General features: G+C 38.5%; 6 protein-coding genes and 1 pseudogene across 15 annotated transcripts in view; 4 read left to right on the top strand and 3 right to left on the bottom strand.

Moving 5' to 3' along the window:
• The window catches only part of LOC116845069 (intracellular protein transport protein USO1-like), a 29,350-nt gene extending 23,324 nt beyond the window's left edge, over positions 1-6,026 (top strand). For 5 of the 8 annotated variants that reach the window (XM_032817345.1, XM_032817342.1, XM_032817343.1 and 2 more), the window contains 10 exons: positions 1,431-1,624; positions 1,700-1,727; positions 1,816-1,956; positions 2,158-2,387; positions 3,165-3,276; positions 3,537-3,605; positions 3,808-3,914; positions 4,874-5,098; positions 5,170-5,366; positions 5,597-6,026. In XM_032817345.1, coding sequence (XP_032673236.1) covers positions 1,431-1,624; positions 1,700-1,727; positions 1,816-1,956; positions 2,158-2,387; positions 3,165-3,276; positions 3,537-3,605; positions 3,808-3,914; positions 4,874-5,098; positions 5,170-5,362 — 1,299 coding nt within the window. In that variant the 3' untranslated portion in view covers positions 5,363-5,366; positions 5,597-6,026. Of the gene's footprint in view, positions 1-1,430; positions 1,625-1,699; positions 1,728-1,815; positions 1,957-2,157; positions 2,388-3,164; positions 3,277-3,536; positions 3,606-3,807; positions 3,915-4,873; positions 5,099-5,169; positions 5,367-5,596 lie in introns of those variants that run through there. The other 3 variants (XM_032817344.1, XM_032817348.1, XM_032817349.1) reach the window with 3 other exon arrangements.
• On the bottom strand, positions 5,376-5,936 carry LOC116845191 (annotated as a pseudogene).
• A 593-nt stretch (positions 6,027-6,619) lies between the features above and the next one.
• Positions 6,620-8,403, top strand: LOC116845158 (40S ribosomal protein S2). The gene is made up of 3 exons (XM_032817534.1): positions 6,620-6,827; positions 7,404-7,749; positions 7,871-8,403. Exons 2-3 carry the CDS (start codon positions 7,405-7,407, stop codon positions 8,357-8,359), a joined length of 834 nt encoding a protein of 277 aa, XP_032673425.1. The 5' UTR covers positions 6,620-6,827; position 7,404; the 3' UTR covers positions 8,360-8,403.
• Positions 8,404-8,969: 566 nt separating this feature from the next.
• LOC116845161 (probable DNA-directed RNA polymerases I and III subunit RPAC2) lies at positions 8,970-9,889 on the bottom strand. The gene is made up of 3 exons (XM_032817538.1): positions 9,720-9,889; positions 9,380-9,471; positions 8,970-9,284 (listed from the first exon to the last, which is right to left on the bottom strand). Exons 1-3 carry the CDS (start codon positions 9,735-9,737, stop codon positions 9,065-9,067), a joined length of 330 nt encoding a protein of 109 aa, XP_032673429.1. The 5' UTR covers positions 9,738-9,889; the 3' UTR covers positions 8,970-9,064.
• A 225-nt stretch (positions 9,890-10,114) lies between these two features.
• LOC116845159 (growth arrest and DNA damage-inducible proteins-interacting protein 1) lies at positions 10,115-11,634 on the top strand. Its single transcript, XM_032817535.1, has 2 exons — positions 10,115-10,707; positions 11,224-11,634. Exons 1-2 carry the CDS (start codon positions 10,229-10,231, stop codon positions 11,567-11,569), a joined length of 825 nt encoding a protein of 274 aa, XP_032673426.1. The 5' UTR covers positions 10,115-10,228; the 3' UTR covers positions 11,570-11,634.
• Positions 11,635-11,716: 82 nt separating this feature from the next.
• Positions 11,717-19,129, bottom strand: LOC116845157 (defective pharyngeal development protein 4-like). Of its 2 annotated transcripts, XM_032817532.1 has the most exons (6): positions 18,632-19,129; positions 17,518-18,321; positions 16,742-17,009; positions 13,990-14,238; positions 13,642-13,895; positions 12,508-12,713 (listed from the first exon to the last, which is right to left on the bottom strand). In XM_032817532.1, exons 2-6 carry the CDS (start codon positions 18,260-18,262, stop codon positions 12,508-12,510), a joined length of 1,722 nt encoding a protein of 573 aa, XP_032673423.1. In that variant the 5' UTR covers positions 18,263-18,321; positions 18,632-19,129. The 2 variants fall into 2 exon arrangements, with proteins under 2 accessions (XP_032673424.1, XP_032673423.1); XM_032817533.1 differs by lacking the exon at positions 18,632-19,129 and having other exon boundaries at positions 11,717-12,713; positions 17,518-18,262.
• A 2,164-nt stretch (positions 19,130-21,293) lies between these two features.
• LOC116845160 (protein ILRUN) lies at positions 21,294-23,608 on the top strand. Of its 2 annotated transcripts, none has more exons than XM_032817536.1 (3): positions 21,294-21,965; positions 22,711-23,057; positions 23,440-23,608. In XM_032817536.1, exons 1-3 carry the CDS (start codon positions 21,808-21,810, stop codon positions 23,544-23,546), a joined length of 612 nt encoding a protein of 203 aa, XP_032673427.1. In that variant the 5' UTR covers positions 21,294-21,807; the 3' UTR covers positions 23,547-23,608. The 2 variants fall into 2 exon arrangements, with proteins under 2 accessions (XP_032673427.1, XP_032673428.1); XM_032817537.1 differs by lacking the exon at positions 21,294-21,965 and adding an exon at positions 22,276-22,628.
• Positions 23,609-23,614: the final 6 nt, after the last annotated feature.

The following is a 23,614-nucleotide window of genomic DNA, read 5'->3' as shown; positions in this document are numbered from 1 at the left end:
GAGGGCTGCCGAAATTCTCGCTTTCCGAAATTCGCCGTTCTCTCCTTGTTGAATGTGATATATTTATAGACAATGATTAATCAGCTGCGAAGTATCTTAAAGATCGAGAAAGAAGGCACGGAAAAGGTCAATGAGGGCTTGCGCATTTTTCGATAAGAAGTTAGCCAAATAGTCACATGTCGACGTTGTGCAGACTCGTCCCAGCAAACACCCAAGCAACAATTACATAAAGTGTTAGTCACAATTTCCCATTCGACAATGTAAATGTGATATAACACGTGTGTTATGTTGTCGAGTGGGAAATTATAACTAACAGTGTTGTGTTACTGTTACTTTGTATTTGCTGGGGTTAATCTTTGGCCAGCGTGTCTACATAACTTTATAATTTTATCTCGACTCCTCCGAGAGTTATGTAATGAAAAAAGTGCCATACGCTGTTACTAATGAATGTTATGGCGTGTGGCCTTTTTTTGCATTCCCGTTCCTCGCCGATAGCATTTATCCGAACGTGATAACGCCTGCGATCCGTAAGAACGAAGGTCATGTTACCACTGGAAGCGCGATCTGTACCAACCACGGTTGTTCTTATCGTTACGAACTCCCCTAATCTTGCATATGCAGTGATTGTTAATCGGCGGTGGTCAACAACAAGCGCGAATTGCACTCGCATGCATTTCCTACCGTGATGCCCCGCGAATCGTTGGATCTCGACGGAGTAATTTACGACGAGTTTCTCTTTCTTTTTAATAATTTAGCGAACAGAACTGCTAGCAAAAAGATAGACAGGACTTAGATAAACTTTCATAGTTATCACGACGCGAGACAATCGATGATGAAAACTCTACAATTACTTCAATTACATTTATGACGCAAATATACCGTGTTAAGTTAATCGTAAAAATTAATATTATATGGTGATGTAAATTCTGTGTTATATCGATGCAGCAAGAAATTTATTGGAGATTATTCTCGGATTTTCATGTTACATTTTGCATGACATGTTATTTTTAGCAAATTTTGCTTATTTTTTTCGTATTACTTTCTTACTTCAATTTCGTCATTCTATGTAATAAATATGAGTGTCATATGAACTTATAAGGGATACAAATTTTGCAAATCGACTAGTAAAGTTACTGTCAAATTTACATACATCTGTCCATTTGGGAAATGGACGAAATACTATTCATGAAATAACGTCCACTACTATGTTTCTTATATCAAACCAATGATTAAATAAGGCTCTCTGATACGCAATCATAAGAAACTGGGTTAATAAGAGCTAGCAAGCAATTGCAGTTAACTTTCAATGAATATCTTCCAAATCTTTCATGGAAAAGATAAAATATAATTGTTCCAAATTTTTGTATTTTAAAATAAGTAAATTTTTTGGCTTTTATTAACCCCAGGTCTTGATGATTTTTACGTTGCAGCGGCGTTTGATGATGAGAAGATCGTTTTCGGAAGGTGACACCCGAGCATTGTGCCGTTGCAGACAACACGATGGGCCTCAGACTGTACCTTTGATTCAAACGGACAATCAATTCAGATCGTTCCCAAGTCTGACGAACGATCGTCTGCAGGAATCTGGAATAGCCAACTTGATGGACACGGAAATGAATAACAGGTGAGTAGAAGCAACTCGTATGACATTCAACCGTATGATGATTTCACTTCATCGTGCAATGATTTTGATTTGCAGGGAAAATCTGAGCGAATTCGAGCTGCAGGTAACTAAACGCGCTCTACATGAAAATCAACTTCTCTCGTATTACATTGGCCAATTATTTATTGTGGAACTCTCATTGCTCATTGCAGAAGAAGTACACAGCGTTCTCCCTGTGCCTGTGCACGGACCGAGTGACTCTGCTTCAAAGAATGGAGCTGTCACTCCGGCAACGCGACCAATCGGAGAGGAATCTCGCCTGTGAGGTGCAGAAGATGCAGCAGGATATTCAGGCAAGCGAGTATAGTGACGAATAATGTCTTGTCGTTGATTAATCGTTGAATATTCGCACACTTGCAACGCGTGAAACGTTCGTTGAAAATTGTGTGTGACGCGATCTAGATTTTACCCGCGTGAGAGTTAGTGGTTCTAAGCTTCTCTGGTAATTGTACTTGCACGGTTCGTTGAAGAGATTGAATTTTGCGTAACGTCAGGAACTTGCGCCACTATGCACGGACAGGGAATCCGTGGAGAGAGTGGAGAGAGTCAGGCACCAGTTGGACATGGTCGCGCGGTGCGCGCACCGAGTCTCTTGCACGGCCGAGACTCTAGGCGCCATACACCAGGAGCATAGGGTTTCCAGGGCTGTTTTCTTGGGCGACAGATACCTGCAGTTGCTGCAGTCCAGATGCGAGAAGCTGGCCATCAATGTCGCTGAGACTAAGTGAGGGTCCTTTCTTATTCGGCGCGCGTTGGTCCTTTCACTTCCACTTAGATATTTTAGGTTGATCTTTTAGGCTTTCGTGGTGTGGGGAGCTAGCTTCCGGCTTGCTACCACGTGAATTTGTTTACGACATTTTATGAAGATTTCAGTACACTACTTAAGAGAGAAAAATAAGCTAAAATGTTCGCTGAAGAAATGCACTGGAACTTTACGAAACGGGACATATATCCACGAAGAACGCGGCATCAATTCGGAATCTAGATTAAACAAAAATCTCAGCTTCGATGTCACTGGGTACTCAGAGGAAAAACATGCTAATAATTATACGAGTTTTATATGTGGAGTTAATGTGTATAGTTTATTAAACTATATATATGACTATATATATTGAACTATATACATGAAAATTTTAATAAACTATATGCAGCTATGTGTACTAATGTAATAAACTATATATAACGATATACAAGTATAGTAAACTATATACAACTATATATACAAGTATAATAGACTGTATACATTAATTCTACATACAAAACTCGTATAATTGCCATTATCATATCTTTTCCTCTGAGTGCGTTACCGGCTTTCACGGTGTGACGTCACACACGCGTCTTTGATCCTGCACTTATGAAGATTTTTCCAATAGCTAATCATAATTTGAGGTATGATTGTTCTTTGTGCGTAAAAAGACGTGATAGATCGAAGTTCTTTTCCCGTTTTCACGCCCTGAACGATGTGACAATGTTAGTGATGGTGTACGCTGTTCGTTTCCAGGCGGATTCTGATGGAGAACAACATAGTGATAGAAGAGAATTCCGGCGAGCTTGGCGATGACTTGCCCCGGATTCGATACAGGAGCGGTACACCCGCCAATAATCGTATGATGGTTCGAAAGTATTGAGAGAATTCACGTTTAATCGCTTTCTCCGTTGAACTTTTCCCCATCGGCTCACATAATTTCGTCGTATACTCCATGTCGCTTCGTCATTTTCCACCGTATCTATGCACGATTTCGCAAGGAATCCGTTCGACTCGGTCGCACTCACTCACACACTCAGCTTGCTTCAGTCCTTACTTTCTCTTCTTGTACCATGTTTTTTCGCGGATTGATCAGCGCGTTTCTCCGTCGATATTTTTTCTTTCTAGATGGCTAGAAGGAGAGCTAGCATTGCGACAATGTCTCGACCGATGGGCGCTACACAGGATGTGATAAAGGCAATTTGTCCTGTTCACTTTTATCGTCTTAGCAGCTTTGAGTTTCCGCTTTCGCCGCTTGGTGCTTCGATGCGAATCGGAGCTAGGGATGTTTTTGCGTTTTTGAGCCACTAACACGAGATGACTTAGCACAGCTTACTCACCCACTCTTTCATTCTTTTTACGTTATCTCTATATCTACGCTTTGTCGTGTTCAATACAGGACACTGTGAGGCAACGAAATTCCGTTTCCGGACGCATGACTCTGAGGAGACCGTCTCTCAACTACGAGTCGTCAAAGTGGGAAAACGAGAGACTGGGTCGCACCGAGTTAGTATCGTTGCTTTCAATGCAAATGCATAAATATTATAGATACCTAAAACTTAGTTCAAGTAGAAAGTAATAAGAAAAATCTTATAAATATTTTATTATTTATGAACACTTTCACAATATATATTTAGGTAGGATAAATGTCTATAAATATATCCTAAACTATTTAATTTATTTACATGTTCTATATAAAATATCTAATTTATTTGGGACAGTGAAATACCCTAAATTATGTCTATTTAGGACAGGAAAATACCTTAAAATATCTGATCTATTTAAATCAATATATAAAGGGTCCTCTTAAAAATCGCCTATATATACACATACAACACACACACGCGCGAGTTAATAGTGTAATGTAATCAAGCAATTAAACTTAATATTATATTTTGAAAGTCAAGAAATCTAACTTCATTAGTCCACCTTTTATTTGAACTAATAAATTTAGATTTCTTTTAAAAATATAATATTGCAAGTTTGCTTGCTTGATTATATTACACTATTATATCCATGTATATACTCTTAGAAGTTCTTTGTATAATGATTTGATTGGATATCAATCGAACCTTTCCTTTTAATCTACTTATAACCATTTTTACCAATTTCATGTCCATTAAACATTAATTTTATGTCAATTAAACATTAATCTAAATAAAGCTCGACTCCACTAATATTCTTAGACATTGATTAAACCTTGATCTCGAGTTTGTCTTTATTTGAATAAAGTTCAAACTGAAATTAAGGTTCAATAACGTTAATAGAAACGGGCGTTAGTCTTTGTCTGAAAAAATTTGAAGCTCAATCTGAATTTAAAGTATCTTTTCAGACGAAGACTTAAATTCAGATTAAGATTTAATTTGTAGAAGCGGACGTTGAACGTCTTTTAGATTATTTTAGACATTATATTACGTGAGTAAAAACGTGTATATATTGACTAATAACTCTGTATTGTCAAGCAGTAGTTCAAGCAGCATCAGTGAATTGCGAGGTATTTTCGAACATGCCGAGTCCCGACGCAGCTCGAGGGAGGAGAACAACAACATGTTACGTTTAAGTCAATCCAATAGCCAAAGTATAATAAACTGTGCCATCATCGACGACGAGATTTGGACAAACTCGAAACAAGAAACCTGTTCCGAATTCCTTCGTGTCGACGAGGACGTCAATCGAGATTGCAGACAATGGTAATTATCTTTTCTATTCTTTATCTTGATTATGCTTTGATTTCTCCTATAAACGTAACTGTTTCTTCTAGCGCAAGATTGTTGCAATCGTTTCAATTGAGAGACATGGCTATATCATGGCGTGTAATATTGTGGGGGATTTTAACATTCTTCTTTGGCTTCTACGTGAATCGCATTGTCAGCGACCCATCAGATCAATCGATGATTGAGCGGATTTTCAAGAGATACTTTCGTACAAAAAACGTGACGCCTCATCCGACATGAATCGGTAATGTTTTATTCTCAATTCAATGTGAATTCCATTGTTGTCTCCAGTGGCAACGAAAGCCTACAAAATATTTTAATGCATTTCTGTTGCAATTGCATAATTGAGATTAATTTATTTATATTTTATATTTTGTCTTCACTCATGAATCTTATAATGATAAACTGAAATTTCCAATTACCTTGAAACGAGTATGTTGACCTAATCTGTTTTTGTACGGGTATGATTTTCAGCACTTCGTTGAGATCTGCTCCCAGAAACTTGTCGATAATCTCGTACTCCTTTATGGATAAAGAGAAGAGATTGATATGTTCCAGAGATTAAATTTTATCCTCTTTGACCAAATGGCTCAGCTTAGTGACAGGAATCCACTCTGCTGTCTTCTTTGCCACGACTACGACCTCGTCTTCTACTTCTCTTCCTCCATGTCCTTTATCTTTTAAATCTTCCACGGTCATCTCCTGTTCCATGAGAGAGAAAGAGAGAGAGGAGAGCGCGCCAAAACTTCTACGCAAACCTTCACGAGCGGCTGGAGCAGCGTCCACCATTCTACGGTTTACATATAGTTTAGGTCTAATTGATAAGATAAATAATAGGACTTAATATGTACTGTCACGTATGTCAATTGCATGTGAAAAGGCTGAATAAACTTTAAATAATTAATGTGCACTCGTCTTCCAATAAAATCATACGCGTCTGTTATCTGTGATACAATCCCATGTACAACGTTTACCCGAGATGATACATTATATTCGGAAATTATATTTAAAGAAATAAGGTGATAAGAAACAAGATGAAATAAGATCTAATAAAGAAATAAGATGTAAAGAAATAATAAAATAAATTAATATTTATACATATATCCATCGAAAAATTAACACAAAACATTTAAAAGATAAAAATTTCATTGAATGTTTTTAAAATATCCTTTTTGAGGAAAATTTATTGTTAATAGTCATTAGAAAGACCGAATGTGTACACCAATATGGGCAAATTTGCCAGGGGTTGTCCATGTTCTTAACTACGCAATTATGCGCTTAGCACGAATCGCCAGAAAATGGGCATAGAATGGACACACAAATCGACATTTTATCGGCAGCATTTGAAAATGGGCGTAAGGAACGTAGTTCCACCTCAAAAATAGATGCAGATGGCGCATCGAACAGCGAAAATCGGTGTTAGCCAAAACGTATGGCGTGGCCGCTCTCAGGTTTCTCTCTGACCACCCTAATGCAGGATTCACACCGCGCCCGAGTCCGACGTACGACGTCCGATATCCAATAGGAGAACAGCTTTCTAATATAGAATTCAATTCTCCATTGGAAAGCTATTCTTTTATTGGATATCAAACATCGTATGTCGGACATCGAACACAGTGTGAATCCTGCATGAGATTCCATACATGCGGTGAGCTCCGGCAAACGCGGTGGTGACTAATCAGAAGCCAGGCAAGCAAGAAGTAGCGTAAGTAGAACTTCGACAATTTTTCAATTTTTCCCGCACAATTATAGTTGTCACAATTCTGTATCCTTTTTGTTTAAATATGCAATGCAAATTAAATACGAACGATCTCTTAGGAAAATTCGCCACGAGTTAAAACATTTCATTTTGTGCCACGTGGCGTCATTTTTCGGTTAGGTTTTATAAAGAGTTGTATCAGATATGTTTTAAACTTTGTGCTGTTAATTATCCAGAATCGACAATCGTATTACTGTATTATATTATTTAATTTTAGCATATATTCAGTGTTTAATAATTAACGATTTTGTATTTTTCTGCTAGTATAATAATGCTGCAATTACCATATCAACTGGTTGCTATTAATTCATTAAACATACTATCATAATGTTACACTCAATCATTACTATATATACAACTTATATAAATAAGCATATAATTATATATAATGACAAACATATGTGTAATATATATAAATGTATATAACATAATAACACATGAAATCTATACAAAATAGAATCTTTTGTAAAACTCGATGTCAATATGATGATATTTATAATACAATATTTTATTTGATCATAGAATGGCGGACGCTGCTCCAGCCGCTCGTGGAGGTTTCCGTGGAGGTTTTGGCTCTCGTGGAGGTGATCGTGGAGGATTAAGAGGCAGAGGACGTGGAGGGAGAGGTCGAGGACGAGGTCGCGGTCGCGGCAAGGAAGATAGCAAAGAATGGGTTCCTGTCACCAAACTTGGTCGTTTGGTCAAGGAGGGCAAAATTCAATCCCTGGAACATATTTATCTATTCTCCTTACCCATCAAGGAATATGAGATCATTGACAAGTTCCTGGGAGCAGATCTCAAGGACGAAGTATTAAAGATCATGCCTGTACAAAAACAGACCAGGGCAGGTCAACGTACTCGTTTCAAGGTAATTAGAAAATTCAGCTCATTATAACATGTGAGATTCACATGTGAAGACAGAATATGAAATATTAATAAATTAATCTCAATTATGCAATTCCAACAAAAATGTTTAAAATATTTTGTAGGCTTTCGTTGCTATTGGAGACAGCAACGGTCACATTGGATTGGGAGTAAAGTGCTCCAAAGAAGTAGCCACTGCTATTCGCGGCGCCATCATCCTAGCCAAGCTGTCGGTAGTGCCGGTACGACGTGGCTACTGGGGTAATAAGATCGGCAAGCCGCACACGGTGCCCTGCAAGGTCACCGGTAAATGTGGCTCTGTACAAGTGCGTTTGATCCCGGCGCCTAGAGGTACTGGCATCGTTTCCGCACCAGTTCCCAAGAAGTTGCTTCAAATGGCTGGTATCGAAGACTGCTACACCTCTGCCCGAGGCTCTACCTGCACGCTCGGCAATTTCGCCAAAGCTACTTACGCTGCAATAGCCAAGACGTACGCTTACCTGACACCAGACTTGTGGAAAGAACAGGCTTTGGCTAAAGCGCCGTACCAAGAGTTTGCAGACTTCTTGTCGAAGAATCATAAGGGAAGCACGAGAGCAGCTGACGTTGCGTAAATAAACATCCGGCTTTCATGAGAACTTCTTGAAAATTTAAAAAATCGGTCTTGTGATTGTTCCCCTTCTATCATCCAACTCCTCGAAAGTTCATGTGTTATATATTTTAATATAGATGATAAGATATTCTATAATAGGAACATAAGTTATTTTTATATGAATTTATAATGGAAAGAGAAAATGTTTTTTATACATCCATTAATGCATCTAATTGAGACATCGAATCTTTTTATTAGTAACTTTTTTATTTTTTTAGGGAAAACATTACATATCTCTAAAACATAATAAAAATATCACGTGCTTTCAACAATATCTTGTGAAGATATATTTATATTTTTCATTTTATATTTACATTTTATATCAAATATTTCTATAATATTTAATATATATTAGTATCAGTATTTTAGTATATTACTGATGTACAGGTTAAAATGATAATTGCATACAAATCATATTTTCTTTGATATAATTATAACTATTATTGCATTCATATTCAGTACGTTAATATAAATAATAAAATATTCAATAACAGAAACACATTCTCCTTTTATACAAGCTTATATTCCAAAAAAAAAATGAAATGTATGCTTCTTTTTTCATCCATTAATTTAACATTTAATTAAAATGTCAAGGTTTTATTAGTAGCTTTTTTATTTTCTTAGAAAAACAATATATTATCTACATATCTAAAATATAATAACAATATCACGGGCTTTCAAGCCCAATGCTTTTAGCATCTTGTGAAGATTCATATTTTATATACGCTTTATCGAATGTTTCTATAGTATGATCACACATTTTCCCAAGATCTTCGAGACCCTGTTTTAATAGTTCATATACATTTCCACCATTTGTTTGAATTCTTAAGAGCATTCTTGATTCTGCTGGGTGTTCAATAGTATAGCCACACATGGTTACTTCAGGGCTGCAAAACAAGATTTTGTATTAAATCGAGTATTCTTTAATGCACAATACATATGTTTAAATATTCATTATTCATAGAATTTTTGTAATACATACTATTGAGATATTACATATCTGAGAGCATTTCCCAAAGTGTGCCCCTCATCCAAGAAAACAAACGTTTTGTTTTCAACTCCTTCTTCTGGCAACTGCATTTAGAACAATTATAAAAATAATACTTTAGAACAATTAAATATTAATAAATTTTCAAATCTTTAAGTGTATAATTTAATTTTATTACTTCAGCTCTATAATGTCAAAAAGACACTTGACTTACATTTCATCTATCTTATTCATTCATTCACATACCTACATCTTACTATTATCCTTATAATTACCTCTTATCCTAAATATTTATCTTATCCTATAATTCAAATCTTTAAGTAATTTGTATTACCTCCAAGAGACGACCCATTATAATTGTTGTTTACGTCCACGTAATTATTTACATCAACATTGAACGTAAAATAACCTCTTCTTCCCTTCTAGATACGCCAAGTCCAGGTTCAAACATGCTTTTGTAAAAATTGGACGTTGGTTTGCAGTGCCATCAATGGTGTAAGAATACAAGATAATTTATTCCGGTGAATGCGCAGTAGCTACCAATCAGAAAATTGCCGCAAATTGAAAAAACCCAATGGTTGCCCTCATCAGACGTCACGTTAGGTTAGTATATTTGCGGCAACTTTGTGATTGGTTCTACTTCCGCCTCTATGATGCGCAATATTTTACCTTGTATTCTTACCTATAATGCCATCTGCATTTGGCCTCAGATGTAGCTGAACTAAACGAATTACGTCATACGGAATGAGAATATGCACCACATATACGCAACTAACCTAACCTAACTTCAACCGTACAGTGATCGTACATGTGAATGTCAGACGACAAATTGACGTTGACACAATGCGTTTGAGACAAATCTGCAATGTCGTCAGTCATCGAAGCGTTGGATTTCAAATTGTCTGCGCGAGACGGTTCTTCGCCACAGAATCGACGAAGTCAAAGGATGAGGTTGTCGACATAACCTCTGCCGACGAGAAGCCAATCTTTGACAAAGTGGATAATGAACAGCTTCGAGAAGAGATCGCCAGGAAGCGGAACAAATCCCGGCTCAACCAATCGCACAGGAACATCCTCATGGACCTGCGCCCTTATGACACTGCACACGACTGGTATCACAACACAGTGAAGTACAAGAAGCGTATACTAGGTAGGTATGGGTTGAAAGCCATTGACGAGCCAGCAGGATTCGTTTGGCCGACCATGGAAGAGGTCGAAGATGCTCAGGAATATGAGAGAGTCATGTTTCCATTGTCCCTTCAGGAAAGGTGGAAGGAGATAGAAGAGGCACGTAAGCAAAAGGCTGTACAGATGATGAAAAGGTATTTTTCTGCTGGCCATGATATACTAAGACCTGTTCTTTTTAACTGAATTAACGCTATCCTGGAACTTTGTTGCTTTTTCTTTCAACACTGGACGTATACTTATGTTTGTTCCTTTTAGATAAACTAGGTTTTTGTCTTTTTGAAACAAGTATATAGTCTAGCATTGAAGGAAATAGAAACAAAGTTCTAGTCCAGCATTTGTTTAGCTAAAAAAAAAAAAACCTTTTGTTTCACTCCAATAGCAAAAAGTGCTGTCTATTTAAAAATAAATTTCTTAAACCTGTTTATTTTTTGGTTAAACTAGTATTGTATTGGAACTGGAAGTTCTTATTCTCTTTAGGATGAAGTTATATACTTGTTTTGCTTTAAAGACAAAAATGCAACTTGATTCATCTAAAGAGAACAGACTTCTTGTTAGTTAGATATGAGTTATCAGATTCTTATATAATTGATGACATATATAGATATGATGGTGGACATATATATATATTATAGTGTATAACATATTTGCAGAGAAAATGAAATACTCGCAAAACTGGCAAAGATGGATCAATGGACAGCAGAATTAAACGCAAAGATTGAGAAGAAGAAAACTGATATGCAGAATGCAAGAATACGCAAGGAACGTTTGGTGGAGGAAGTTAGGAGACACTTTGGCTTTAACATCTCACCTTATGACAACAGATTTAAGGAGATGCTGGAGCAAAAAGAGAAAGAGGAAAAGAAGAAAAAGAAGGAGGCTAAGAAGAAAGCAAGGAGTGACAGATTGGCGCTCATGGTGCATAAACAGGTACAAGAATTTGGAGAAGAAACAACCAAGAAAGAAGATGATCAAGATTCCAAGAAGTCGACAGAATAGTAACTTAAGGTATAACGTAAAATGTATCTTAATCATAGTTAATAAAGACGCAATTTATCAGTTCCTATTCAGATGCAATTCTCTTCAAGCTAACTGTAAGCGTAACGAGCAACACATAATTAAGTCGTAATGCTTTTTCTTTACATTTTATTTAAGCAATTAGCGATCACGAGACATCTCGCGAAACTGTGATCAAAAGATATCCAAATTCTCTCTCTCATTTCGTTGCAGAAGCTCTTTCTTTTTTGCAATAGAAACTTGCCAATAAGTTCCTCACATTTACTCGCAAGTGCGACACAGATGTCAGGGACAATATACACACATAATAGTAAATATCATACTTTCTTTACTAATACAAAAACATTACACACTGTGTTTCGAAAGGACTAGAAGAAATTATTCTAATGCATCGTCGAGATAAATGGCGCTCTCTTTAAGACACGTAATCAGGCACACAATTGGACGATTATGCAGTTATGTCGTTTGTTATAAATCGCGTCGCACCGCGTTCTGTCGCTGTGAACCGCGGAACTAGGTCGCATTTGCATTTCGTTCTATCATCCGGAGAGACATGATTTTCTCGTACTTGCACGTGTTTGACTCGTTATCCATTCCATTAAGCTTATCAGTGAACTTGTATAACTATTCTAGCAGCCGCATCGACTAAAATAATCGAACATCCTCAAACAGTGTCATTGTAAAAACTTTTTGACGGAACGATTCGAGCAAGATCAGCTCTTCATCGTCATGCAAGACGTCTCGTTGTTCGGATTGCTATCGACGGAAGACCTCCTTTGTGAGCTCCCGTGCTCCGAAGCGTTCCTCTCGATTTCATCAGTGGTGCGAACCACCAGCTCGTCGTTATCGACGCGCGGCCGAGTGTTTTGTAATTGCAACTCGTCGATCACGATAAAGCGTACTTTGTTATTCTCCGTGTGTCAGGCCGATTGTAGCTGAGACGGCGACGTCAGTTCGTAAAACTGGAAGCTCAGCTCTTCGCCGAAGAGATTCTCGGATCCTATGAGCTCGGGATCCACCACATTCAATCCCAAAGTGTTCGGATTCAGATCTGTGACGAGGTAGCCTTCGCTGATGAGGCCGCATTCTTCGGCGACGACTTCCTTAGACACTGGATTCAGAAAGTCTGAAAATTACACGAATTCTACTTCATATATGCGCGCATCTTTTGATCTTTGTAGTACTTTGAACTAGACTCGTGGACTCGTTAGACTCGTGGATTTCTATTAATTGGGAATTGAAAGTGCTTCTGAATACTTATGTAGAGATAAATTAACTTGCACACAGAGAATATTTTATAATTCTTTTTTTTTTTAGTTTTTTTTTTAGTTTTTATTTCTTCCTTTAGTTATTAATGGGTTTATTTTTTAATTTTAGAATATTTTATAGTTATTATAAAGCTTGGTAACCAGAGAATATATGAGCATTCTATCTTAATTTATTATCCTTCCGTTTTATATGCATTCATTATATTTTAGAAAATGTAATCTATTAAAAATGTACTATTTTAACATAGTGATGTTTTTTTTTTGTTAACTATGTTAACGATAAATTTTTTAATAATATGAACTATAGTTTTTAAAATATAAATAGTGCGTATAAAACGAAGGAATAAAGCAAAATATATTCTTTGATTACAAAATCTTAAAGTAATTATAAAAATTAGAAGATTAATTTAAAAAATTAGAAATAAGGTCTAAAGAAAATAACTATAAAATTCTTCCCATATATAAGATAATTTATCTCTACATAAGTCACAATTTTAATTACAAATTAATAAAATCTACTAAGGAACTCCTTAGTAAGATAAGCTTTATTCCTACACTACTAGAAAAATTGAAACAAATTTATCTCAAAAAAACTATATAATATCTTCTCCGTTTATGAGATTTATAAACAAAGTGATATTACAGCCTTTATTCTGAATTCTTATTTTTTATTAATAAAAACTCCTCTAAATATGATTTATGAGTCTGCTGAGATTGGTTTATAAGCACATTCAGAGGTATTTTCATTGATAAAAATATTTTCAGAATAAGAGCCTTAATCCCTACCGCTTTCCTTGAAGGGACACTGAAGTTCTGTTTGCGCGGTTTGCTGGCTTTGCTGATTCCCATCGTGATCATTGCTGGTCACCATCATGGGAACCAGATATTGCACCTCCACCTCGCGCTTTATACCATTGAGTATCTGCTCGGCGGAATGCTCGAGCGTCACGGAATTCAGAATACTATCGGTCTCCTCCTCGGAATTCTGCTGTGTGATGCTCGCCGTCGCAGCCTCCACTTCGTCCATCGCGATAATTTCGCTGTATAATGTCGATTTGTAAAACAACAATAACGGAGAATATTAGTCCGCAAAGAAATTTTGTAATGTCGACGAGCAATCGCTTTTTTCCTTACCTGACGATGCTTTCGTTTCTCCCGGATTCATTGCTGTCGTGTTTCGTAGCCTGTCGCGTAGGTATCGCAGTTAAGCCGTTGACAGCGAGCGGACGAGGGCTGCAATCGTTGCGATTCGCGATCGCCCATAAATGACCGGCTCCATGAGGCGCTTTCGATCCTTTTCGGAAATGTGGATTTATCGAGAGATTATGTCGGACAGAATTTTTCCAACGATCATCGTTGCTCTTGTAATACGGGAAATGCTCGCTAAAAATTAGACAAATGATGCTCTATTATATTTATACAACTTATTCATACAGTTATTTATACAATACATATTTATAGTTGTTTATATAATATATATATTTATATTTTTTATGTCACACATATGAAAAAAAAACGTCAGACGTCATTGTATTATAAATACAATGCGTCGATATTGTAATTTGTATTTTCGTCAAAAATCATCTTGCATTGTTATATGTGATATCCAGTAATATTCCTGGCAAAGAAAGAAAAACCTTTTTCAAAGGGGCGAGCCAGAAGCGTTTGGGACGATTAGGGGCGTTACACGTGAAAAATGCGCAGCAGCAATTTACATCCCTGCGAAACCAATTTCCTTCACCTGCTCGCATCGATGTCACGGTGCGTTACGCACCCCTGCGATTAATTCCACGGGGTTTTGTGGAAGACTGCGAGGCGAAAGGCGAGTCGAGGGTGTATTTGAAATGCTAAATGGCGTGTTTACCCGCTCCGCTGGTCACGATGATCGCCGGCAAGTGTTGTCACTTGTGAGCAATTCAACAAATCGCTCTCTTCCTAACGTCGTATCGTAAATACATGGTAACCAAATGAGAACCAAAAAAAATATTCTCAGAATCATTAGAGTTATCGTAATCCAGACAGCATAAACGTCTAACATTCATATTAACAGCCCTGCATTGAATCTTGTCTCACTTGAGATACTCATCTAAATTCAGAATTAAAGTTGAGCGAAATAAAAGCAATTTGCAATCTCAATCTGACAAAAAATGTAGAGTTTTACAATTAACTTAAAAGGAGTTTTATAATTAACAAAATTGAGCTTTTAATTTCAATCATGTAATTATATGATAATATATGTGACATTATGATAATATATGTGACATTAAATTTATAATCGCGAATTAACTAAAGAAGACACATCTAATATCCATATTAACAATCCTCCCTTGAGTCTTATTTCACTCGAGATACTCATCTAAATTCAGAATTAAACTTGAGCAAGATAAAAGTCAATCTGCAATCTCAGTCTGACATAAGAAATATAAAGTTTTACAATTAATAAAATTGAGCTTTTCATTTCAATTATGTAAATATATGGTAATACATATGACATTATATTATATTTATAATATATTATATTATATTTATAATCGCGAATCAACTAAACTCATCTAACTCGATTCAAATCTGAATTCCGTATTAATAGTTATTGAAATTTGTCCCATGTGAGATTTTACACACAGATTTTAATTCAGAGTTAGATGAAGTTTTTTCTATTGAATCACGATTACAGATATATAATTATACATATACAATTGGAAGGAAAAGGAATTACATATATAATTCAACTAAGAAATGGATCTAATTTTGAGGAAAAATCTAAATAGATATCTCAAGTTTTAAGTAACAACTATATATTAATACAGGCCCGCGTATCTAATTTGAGGCAAGTTTCAAGCACGAGACGTCTTTAATAAGATGTCTAAAAGACATTTTGATTGTTTTAGATCCTTTAACTGTCTCTAAACGGCCGATTTCTCGTTAGTAATTTAAAGTTAGATTTAGATTCACACGCAAGCTCTATTCTAACGATCTGGTTTGTTGTGTTTGAACAGAGTATAAACTATTGTGAAGACATAGTTCACAGACATTTGCGCTGTCTGAGAAAGAATGTGCGCTCTAAATGCATTCGATCGTTTTAATATCGCGCCCGATAATTACAATTCTATCGAATTCTGCCACGAGCAAGAGCGTTAGATTCGTGACGTCATTTTAATATGCTTCTGAATTTGTGTCGGTCTTCGCGGAGCTGTTTGATGGTTCTTATGACTCAATTATTCGAGCGGTTCTACGCAGTCTGGATGATCTATACACGCTCTTTCCAAGGAGCTCGCGCGATCGAACAGGTGAAAGCACAGGAGCAGTAAATTGTGCGCATTCGTGTGAGGGCTGTAACGAGTAGCGAAGGGTGAGGAGTCAGTACCAGGTGGTGCCAAGCAACGGGGGCAGTGGTACCAACGGGTACCATCCAGAAGTCCACCCCCGGCGTCGATCCGCCCCGCGCATCGACGCGGGCCACGTTCGTGCAAATTCGTAGAAAACTTCCTGTATACGCGGCCGATACATAAATAAGAAAGACACCGGGCGTCCTAATCCGAGTATCCTGTATATATTTTTCTTCTCTTATAGCACAATTCTCTTTTTTTAGCTTTATAATATTTCCTAAATTGTTATTTTTGTCTAAGAATTTGAGAGAAGAATTTTATAAGAAGGGGATTTGTGGAAGAGCGAGAGGAATTGAAGAAATTCGAGACAAGAACAGAGAAAAGAAGATAAAAATAACCGCAGAAGATTGTAACTGTAACGGAAAAGCGTGAAGATTCTAATTGTTAATCACACCGGCTATCAGTAATATTATCGGCGAACCGTCGCACGTGAGAAAGCAAAGGAAAGGCTAAAGTTTTGTGAATAATAGCGACAGAATAAGTTCTTGTTGATGACTTACGAGATCCATTGATAAATGGCGGAGACTGTGAGCTCGCCTCTCTCCTGAAGAGCGTGCTCTATTAATTCCGTGTAGGTGAAGGGTGGCTTCTTCAGCCCGTTGGATCGCGAAGATGCAAGATTCCGATTGTCGATCCCGTTAGCGGGATAAGTCGTCTGATTCGAATCCTGCCGATACACCGATGAGCTCTCATGATTGCTGTGTCCTCTTCTGACGTCGCTGGTGTAATTAGAGCCGTGCGATCGTCCACTTGGTTTGCTTTTGGCGCCTGAAAATGTACAATTAGCTGCAAAACTGTGAAGTTCGTTAACAAGTTGCACGTATTATGTACTGCACTTTTACATCTGATATTGATTCAAACAGGAAAATGTTGCGCGCCCATGTTTTCCGATTGTCGCGTTTGTGACTTAGAAAATTAAAATTCTAATTAAGATTCATTAAAAAATTATGAAATCCTTTCTAAAAATTTTTAAATTTTTCTATAATTTATATTTTTTCTGATTCAAATATACTTTTGATTAAGATTCATAAAAAATGTCTACAATTCTTTTCAACACAATATTCTTCTTAAATTTTTCTATGATTTATCTTTTTTCTGATTTAAATAAAATAATTTAAACTTAAATTGAAACTTCTAAAACTTAAATTAAGTATACATCTAAATTTATTTCTAAATTTAAATCTTTCTTTTGAATTTCTTTTGATCGTAATGAACTTTCGACTTCGGCATTTACTGAAACGTTCACGTTTACTGGAACGTTCCGCACTCTTCTTACCACAATGATTGTCCTTCACCATCGCGGATCCCACGCTCGTCTTGTCGTCCGCGGCTTCGATGAAGGAGTCCAACTTGAAGTCCAACAACCACGACAGATTCCCATTCTCTTGGTCTTCAAATTGCTGCTGTGGCTGATGCTGATTATGATGGCTGTTTGCCGTGTCCTTACTTTGTTGCACACTCGGAGCAGCAACCGTTGGTTCGGCGACTGTTTCCCAATAATTCACCGACACCGTTGGCTGATAATGCGTCTGTTCGACGATATAGGCTTGCTGAAATGTTTGTTGCCGGTGACGCTCCGCGCAGGAAGAGACCGACGAGGAAATGGACATGGACGACGATGATGACGACGACACGGACGACGACGAAGGCGTCAAAAGCTCTAGATTCTGTTGCTGCTGTTGCTGTTGTTGCTGTTCCTGCTGCTCCAGCTCGGACACGGTCGTCCAGGTGCAGTTGGTACCGTTCACCAGCAGCACTTCAAGACGCGCAACTGGCGAGTCTTCGACGGCTTCCTCGGCGGACATCGGCGAGAACAGAGCCGCGTCGGTGATGATCTCGTTGGACGCCACCAACTCCACCGGTGTCTCCAATTTCTGAAGATAACGCTTGCGGCTCGTGTGGCAAACCTCCTCGCAGAAACTGTCGATGTCCAGGTCGTCGAAAATCTTGCGCTTGGATGGCACCGCTTGGCACTGGCCGTCCGTCATGTCGCCGGCAGCCCCCGATGACGGCCCGATCATCCCGCTGGCTCCTGAGTTCTCGACGGACGCGAAAAATCTCGGCGGGGCGAGATCCTGCCCTGCAAAAAATAAGTGGCCGGCAAAACTGAGTGGAAAGTCGCGCCGGAAAACCGCGGATTTGAAGCGAATCGACGAGCCGAATTGTTGCAGAATGAATTCGACGAATTATCGAAGGACTCAACTTTGCGGGACGGATGTCCGTCAGGAAGCGAGTCGTCGGAAAAAATAAGCGGAGGACGTAATCCTCGGCTCCTAATTGACGGACTATCGCCCTGTTGACATTTCCGTGCGACAAGAGCCGATACAGATTTCACGGTGCAAGCACATTTGCGGAGGGAATCGATTGGCGTTTAGGAAACTTTGTGGTACCTCGACGCTTCTCCCTCAATGTCTCGATTTGTTCCCCTCGCACGTTATCCCGACGCACGAACTATACTTTCTCTTTCTGTTTCGACGGATTGTTAATCGGAACGATCATCGTCGGACAAGACGCGAGTATTTCAATCAGCCCCCGGCGAGCACACTCTCGGCTTCCTCCTTCGAGATCGAATTGAATGGGGACGGCGCTTATCCTTCAAACGCGCTCCACCATCGCGATTCACGTGGATTCGCCTGCCTCGATCGACGTTATCGCGCACGACCGGCGCGGGACACGCTTCGGAAGTGAGCTTCGTCGATTTTTCTCGTCGCGATCGAGCGCTTTCGGAGCGTCTCTACGCGGATCGCGCGCGGTGCGCGCCGCTCGTTTATTTCGTACGTCGACTGTCCCGCGCCGCGCGCGCACTGACCGACGCGCCGCCATTCCCTCGTCGCGCCGCGCGCGTGCACCTCGCGTGCGCCCCGCGTGCGCCCCGCGTGCACACGAAAGTGCAGTGTGTGTGTCGCTCTCAAGTTCACCAATTCTATCCGTAAAACGCTCAGGGTCGGAGTAATAAGCAGATCGACAGTCAAATCACACATTTTGCTTCTTTTATCGCTGAACTAATGTACACGAAACTGAAAAAGAAGCAGATACACAGTCGAGATTTAGTGGAAGGAAGAGGAGGAGAGAACAAGTGCAAGTTAGTGCAGCCAGTTTAGCAATAGAAAACAAACTTTATATATCTGCCTTTGTTTTTCCTTCGAAAGGAACAAAGGTGGACACATCCCAGATAGCACAGAAGATTCAAAAAGCTTTCAGAAATGTTTCTGAAACATTGCATCTTTCTGAGATCTTTCTGAAATCTTTCTGAAAGCTTTTTGAAACTTCTGTGCTATCTGGGATGTTTTATACAACGTTATCCGGATAGCACAGAGAATTCAAAAAGAATTCAGTCGTATTTCACCAATTCTGAGTTCATTTTTAGATGCAAAAAGAATTCTTTTCAATGAACTGAAATCTGAAGAATTCTTTTTGCATCTAAAAATTAACTCAGAATTAATGACATCTCCGTAGCATGTAATATTACATAATATCACAGTGATATTTCCGTAAAATTGCGATATCGCAGAAATATTACGGAAATATTAGTGATATTATGTATATTATGTGCTATACGATTGATATTATGTATATTATGTGCTGAATATACGACTGAATTCTTTTTGAATTCTCTATGCTATCTAGGTTGGTACTAAAAGTAATCACTTTGTTAATAAAATTATAACTTTTTATAGAATTCTACAACTATATGCAGGGTGTCTCACACTCTCCTCCGGGCATTTTGTGGGGACGTAGAACAGGTTGAGGTGAACATAAAAGTCCTATAACATTTTGCGATATTCGCAATAATTATCGAGATATTAATTGTAGAAAATTTGTGAATGATCATGCAGGATATGGTAAATGAGTTATAATAGCGACGACTACCGTCGTGTACTTATACTTTAGGTCAAATTGAACAAAAAAGTCCTCTACCATTTTGCAAATAATCACATAGATTTTTAATTATTTATTAAAGAAAATGATTGCATTATCACGCAAAATCGTGCAATAATCTTCTTTAATAAATAATTAAAAATCTATGTGATTATTTGCAAAATGGTAGAGGACTTTTTTGTTCAATTTGACCTAAAGTATAAGTACACGACGGTAGTCGTCGCTATTGTAACTCATTTACCATATCCTGCATGATCATTCACAAATTTTCTACAATTAATATCTCGATAATTATTGCGAATATCGCAAAACGGTATAGGACTTTTATGTTCACCTCAACCTGTTCTACGTCCACACAAAATGCCCGGAGGAATGTGTGAGACACCCTGTATATACTAATAGAAATTTCTATTATCAAAAAGTTAGTAAAATTATACTAAAGTATAATAATAATATAAAGTAAAATTAGCACTAAAAGTAGTTGTGTTATTAATAAAATTATAATTTTCTAATATTTCTTATAGAGGAAACTTTACACACACATAACTATATACATATACTTATGAAAATTTTATTAAAAAATTAATTAAAATAGATAAATGAAGTTAGTATTAAAAGTAATTAGTTGCGTTATTAATAAAATTATTATTTTTTATAGAATCCTACAAATACATATACTTCTGAAGAAATTGCATTTAAAAGATACATATTTTTTCATACACTTGCTTCGTTCCAACATTCAAATTCATGCGCGACACTTGAAGCAGGCAACCCGAAATGCGCGCGTGCATGAGGCCCTTCGGGCATATTAAAATTATTAGCATGGCCATTGACGTGTACACAGAAGTACACAATCGCGACAAAATCGCGACGTAGGTAGCCGATTCTGCGCTTCCAGAAAAATGTTCTATCTTCCACGACGACGCCAAGGTCAAGGTGGCACGCGCCGCACGGAGAAAGCAGCGCTTATCACTGTTTTCTATACGAACTGTACATTCGAGACACGGAGGTATGATGCAACTTCTCGCGTCGAGTGTACTTTTTAGGGATGTAACAAGTGAATGGTGTCGCCGGTCTTGATCCAGGGCCTTATTCTCGAAAAATATCGCATACGATATTTCTATGAAAAGCTATAGTTCATGTTACGTATACTATAGCCTTTTATCGAAATATCGTATACGATATTAGTCAAGAATACGACCCTTAGAAAGTACTGGAAGAATTCGAACCAAACCAACGAAATAAAAATACAACACAAGAAAGAATAAAGGAATTCAACCTAACCTAGCGGAACAAAGAAAAGAGAGACGGAAATCGAGAGGAAGGAGAATCTGGAGAAAGAGAGAGAGATAGAGAGAGAGAGAGAGCGGAAGGAAATTTTGCGCAACTTTAGCAGCGCGCAAATGGAGAGAGGGGGGAGACAAAAGTCAATCGCCCACGCAAGCACCCAGCAATCGCTACGTCGCTGGTTACCGCGGATGTGCGTGCATTGTGCTGCATACACGGGCGAACGTCGTGCGGAGAATGACATTTAAAATTCGATACTGAGGACGACGCGACGACGACGAGGATCAAGGGCGCGGGAAGGGCGCACACGGTGACGCGGGCGCATTGCCATATAACGTGACAGCATCGTCACATGGAGCATCATTGTCGTTGAGCCGGCCCCAACGAAACTGCGTGCACCATGAACGTCGACAACGATCTGGACCATCACTTGCTGCATCAGTTCAGTTGTCTGGGCACCACGGACAAAGACGACCTGGTGAAGCAGCTGGTGAAGCTGCTAGCCGGCAGCCACCTGAACGAGGCGTCCGCCGCGTTCTTCCTAGAGATGAACAATTGGTAATGCGCGTCCGCGCTCGCGGCCTCCCGTGCGCATTTTCGCTACTGTGTACGACCGCCAACGGACATAACCTTGCATCGCCATGTTTACCGCGACCCCCCGCGGAGGATATTGTTTTCCTTGTGTCTGTCCAGCTCGTGTTGCTCGTGTCTGCACTCGTGTTGCACCGTGCACACCTGCCGAGCGGGACGAGAGCGTATCCTCGTGCTTGGAAAAAACCGAGCTGGAGAAAAGGGGACGGACGGCGAGTGTAGAGAAGTGCAGCTCGAGAGAGCAGACCTTTTCAGGGCGATTAACGGTGCTGAGAATTAGACAGACGGGTCTTTTAATTCGGCGGTCTCCAGAAATTTGACTCGGTCGCGAAGCGCATTAACCGCGGAGGCGCGCGAGATTGTGTCATACGGGAATCGTATTGTTCACATTTTCTGTGACAATAGCTGTGTTTAGTAGAGAAAACTGTTTTGCAACTGTTGTAAAATCGCTGAATCTACGATTAGTGTGTATTCTTAATCTCGGTTGAATCTAATGGCATGTACAGATTCACAAATTCACAGATTTTACAACATTTGCAAAGCAGAGCTCTGTTGAGTACAATCAATGTTGACCTTGTCTTTGTTTTATAATCTTTTGTACATAACAAGGAACAACAAAAGAGCAGACGTGTAAGATGATAAGCGCATTAGAAAAACAGGAATTACAATTGTTAACATTGTTGTGACGCAATCTTTCCTGTTTCAATTTCAGGAATCTGCAAGCAGCGATTTGCAGCTATATTGACTTTCAGTCACCTCACAAAGTTCCCTGTATGACTCTGATATGTGACAGCACCATTGGTGAGGGGGAGTCTGTACCACCTAGTACAAACTTCCAAAAGTCATGGCGTGTACAAAACAGTGGCACGGAAGCTTGGCCACATGGGATTCACCTGGAGCTAATTAGTGGAGAAAGGATGGGTACCACGCGTATAGCAGTACCACCAATAGGCCCTAAAGAGACCACAGAATTGAGCGTAACATTGTCAAGTCCAAGTGAACCTGGTGTCTATGAAAGTAAATGGAGAATGGTAACAGCCAATGGTCTCTATTTTGGTGGTAAGTGTATAAATATCAATATTGACAGACCTTTATTTCGAACTATCTTTTATCAGTAAGAGTGGTTTTTTTTCAAACTCTTAGTAAGTTAACAATCATATGTCTGTCCAATTTTGAAAAAAAAAAAACAGACATGATTTAACTATTAATGAAACCAGTTAACTTATCCAAAGATTAGAAAAGTCGGTCCTAAATATTATAAGCCAATCAGAAGGCTTTTTTATTTATCAATAAAAGAAAAAAATCAGATCACGAAGGAGAGAAAATCAGAAGGTTCTTTTATTTAACAATAAAAGAAAGTTCAAAATAAGGACTATAGTGTTCCTCTGATAGACAATTGATCAAATATAGTCTTTCCAAAATTGATTTGCATTTTCTGCAGAAGTTATCTGGGGGATCATAACAGTGAATGAATGTGGCACTATGGCGCTTACTCAGCAGCTGCATCAGTTAAGTACTTCGCAGTCAAATGATGTACAAATGTGCTAGCCTTCAACGTACAAAAGCCTCTTCTAAGAGGGAATGATTTACGAAATATTCTAAGGTCCCTTGGGGGG

The sequence above is a fragment of the Odontomachus brunneus genome, unplaced genomic scaffold (genome assembly GCF_010583005.1).
Source record: "Odontomachus brunneus isolate Ranch 3 - 2012 unplaced genomic scaffold, Obru_v1 Obru_scaffold_049, whole genome shotgun sequence".
Taxonomy (NCBI): domain Eukaryota; kingdom Metazoa; phylum Arthropoda; class Insecta; order Hymenoptera; family Formicidae; genus Odontomachus; species Odontomachus brunneus.
This window is presented reverse-complemented; position numbering and strand designations above follow the sequence as displayed.

What these genes read in the sequence shown, in the direction of transcription:
- LOC116845158 (XM_032817534.1), top strand. Translation starts at nt 7,405, where the DNA reads ATGGCGGACGCTGCTCCAGCCGCTCGTGGAGGTTTCCGTGGAGGTTTT. An exon ending in GTCAACGTACTCGTTTCAAG is followed by an intron (nt 7,750 to 7,870) that starts GTAATTAGAAAA and finishes AATATTTTGTAG; the next exon opens with GCTTTCGTTGCTATTGGAGA.
- LOC116845161 (XM_032817538.1), bottom strand. An exon ending in AGATATGTAATATCTCAATA is followed by an intron (nt 9,285 to 9,379) that starts GTATGTATTACA and finishes CTTGTTTTGCAG; the next exon opens with CCCTGAAGTAACCATGTGTG.
- LOC116845159 (XM_032817535.1), top strand. Translation starts at nt 10,229, where the DNA reads ATGCGTTTGAGACAAATCTGCAATGTCGTCAGTCATCGAAGCGTTGGA. An exon ending in GCTGTACAGATGATGAAAAG is followed by an intron (nt 10,708 to 11,223) that starts GTATTTTTCTGC and finishes ACATATTTGCAG; the next exon opens with AGAAAATGAAATACTCGCAA.
- LOC116845157 (XM_032817532.1), bottom strand. Translation starts at nt 18,262, where the DNA reads ATGATCGGGCCGTCATCGGGGGCTGCCGGCGACATGACGGACGGCCAG. An exon ending in GCCATTTATCAATGGATCTC is followed by an intron (nt 14,239 to 16,741) that starts GTAAGTCATCAA and finishes TCTAATTTTTAG; the next exon opens with CGAGCATTTCCCGTATTACA. An exon ending in GTGTCCCTTCAAGGAAAGCG is followed by an intron (nt 12,714 to 13,641) that starts GTAGGGATTAAG and finishes TGTAATTTTCAG; the next exon opens with ACTTTCTGAATCCAGTGTCT.
- LOC116845160 (XM_032817536.1), top strand. Translation starts at nt 21,808, where the DNA reads ATGAACGTCGACAACGATCTGGACCATCACTTGCTGCATCAGTTCAGT. An exon ending in TTCCTAGAGATGAACAATTG is followed by an intron (nt 21,966 to 22,710) that starts GTAATGCGCGTC and finishes TTTCAATTTCAG; the next exon opens with GAATCTGCAAGCAGCGATTT. An exon ending in CAATGGTCTCTATTTTGGTG is followed by an intron (nt 23,058 to 23,439) that starts GTAAGTGTATAA and finishes CATTTTCTGCAG; the next exon opens with AAGTTATCTGGGGGATCATA.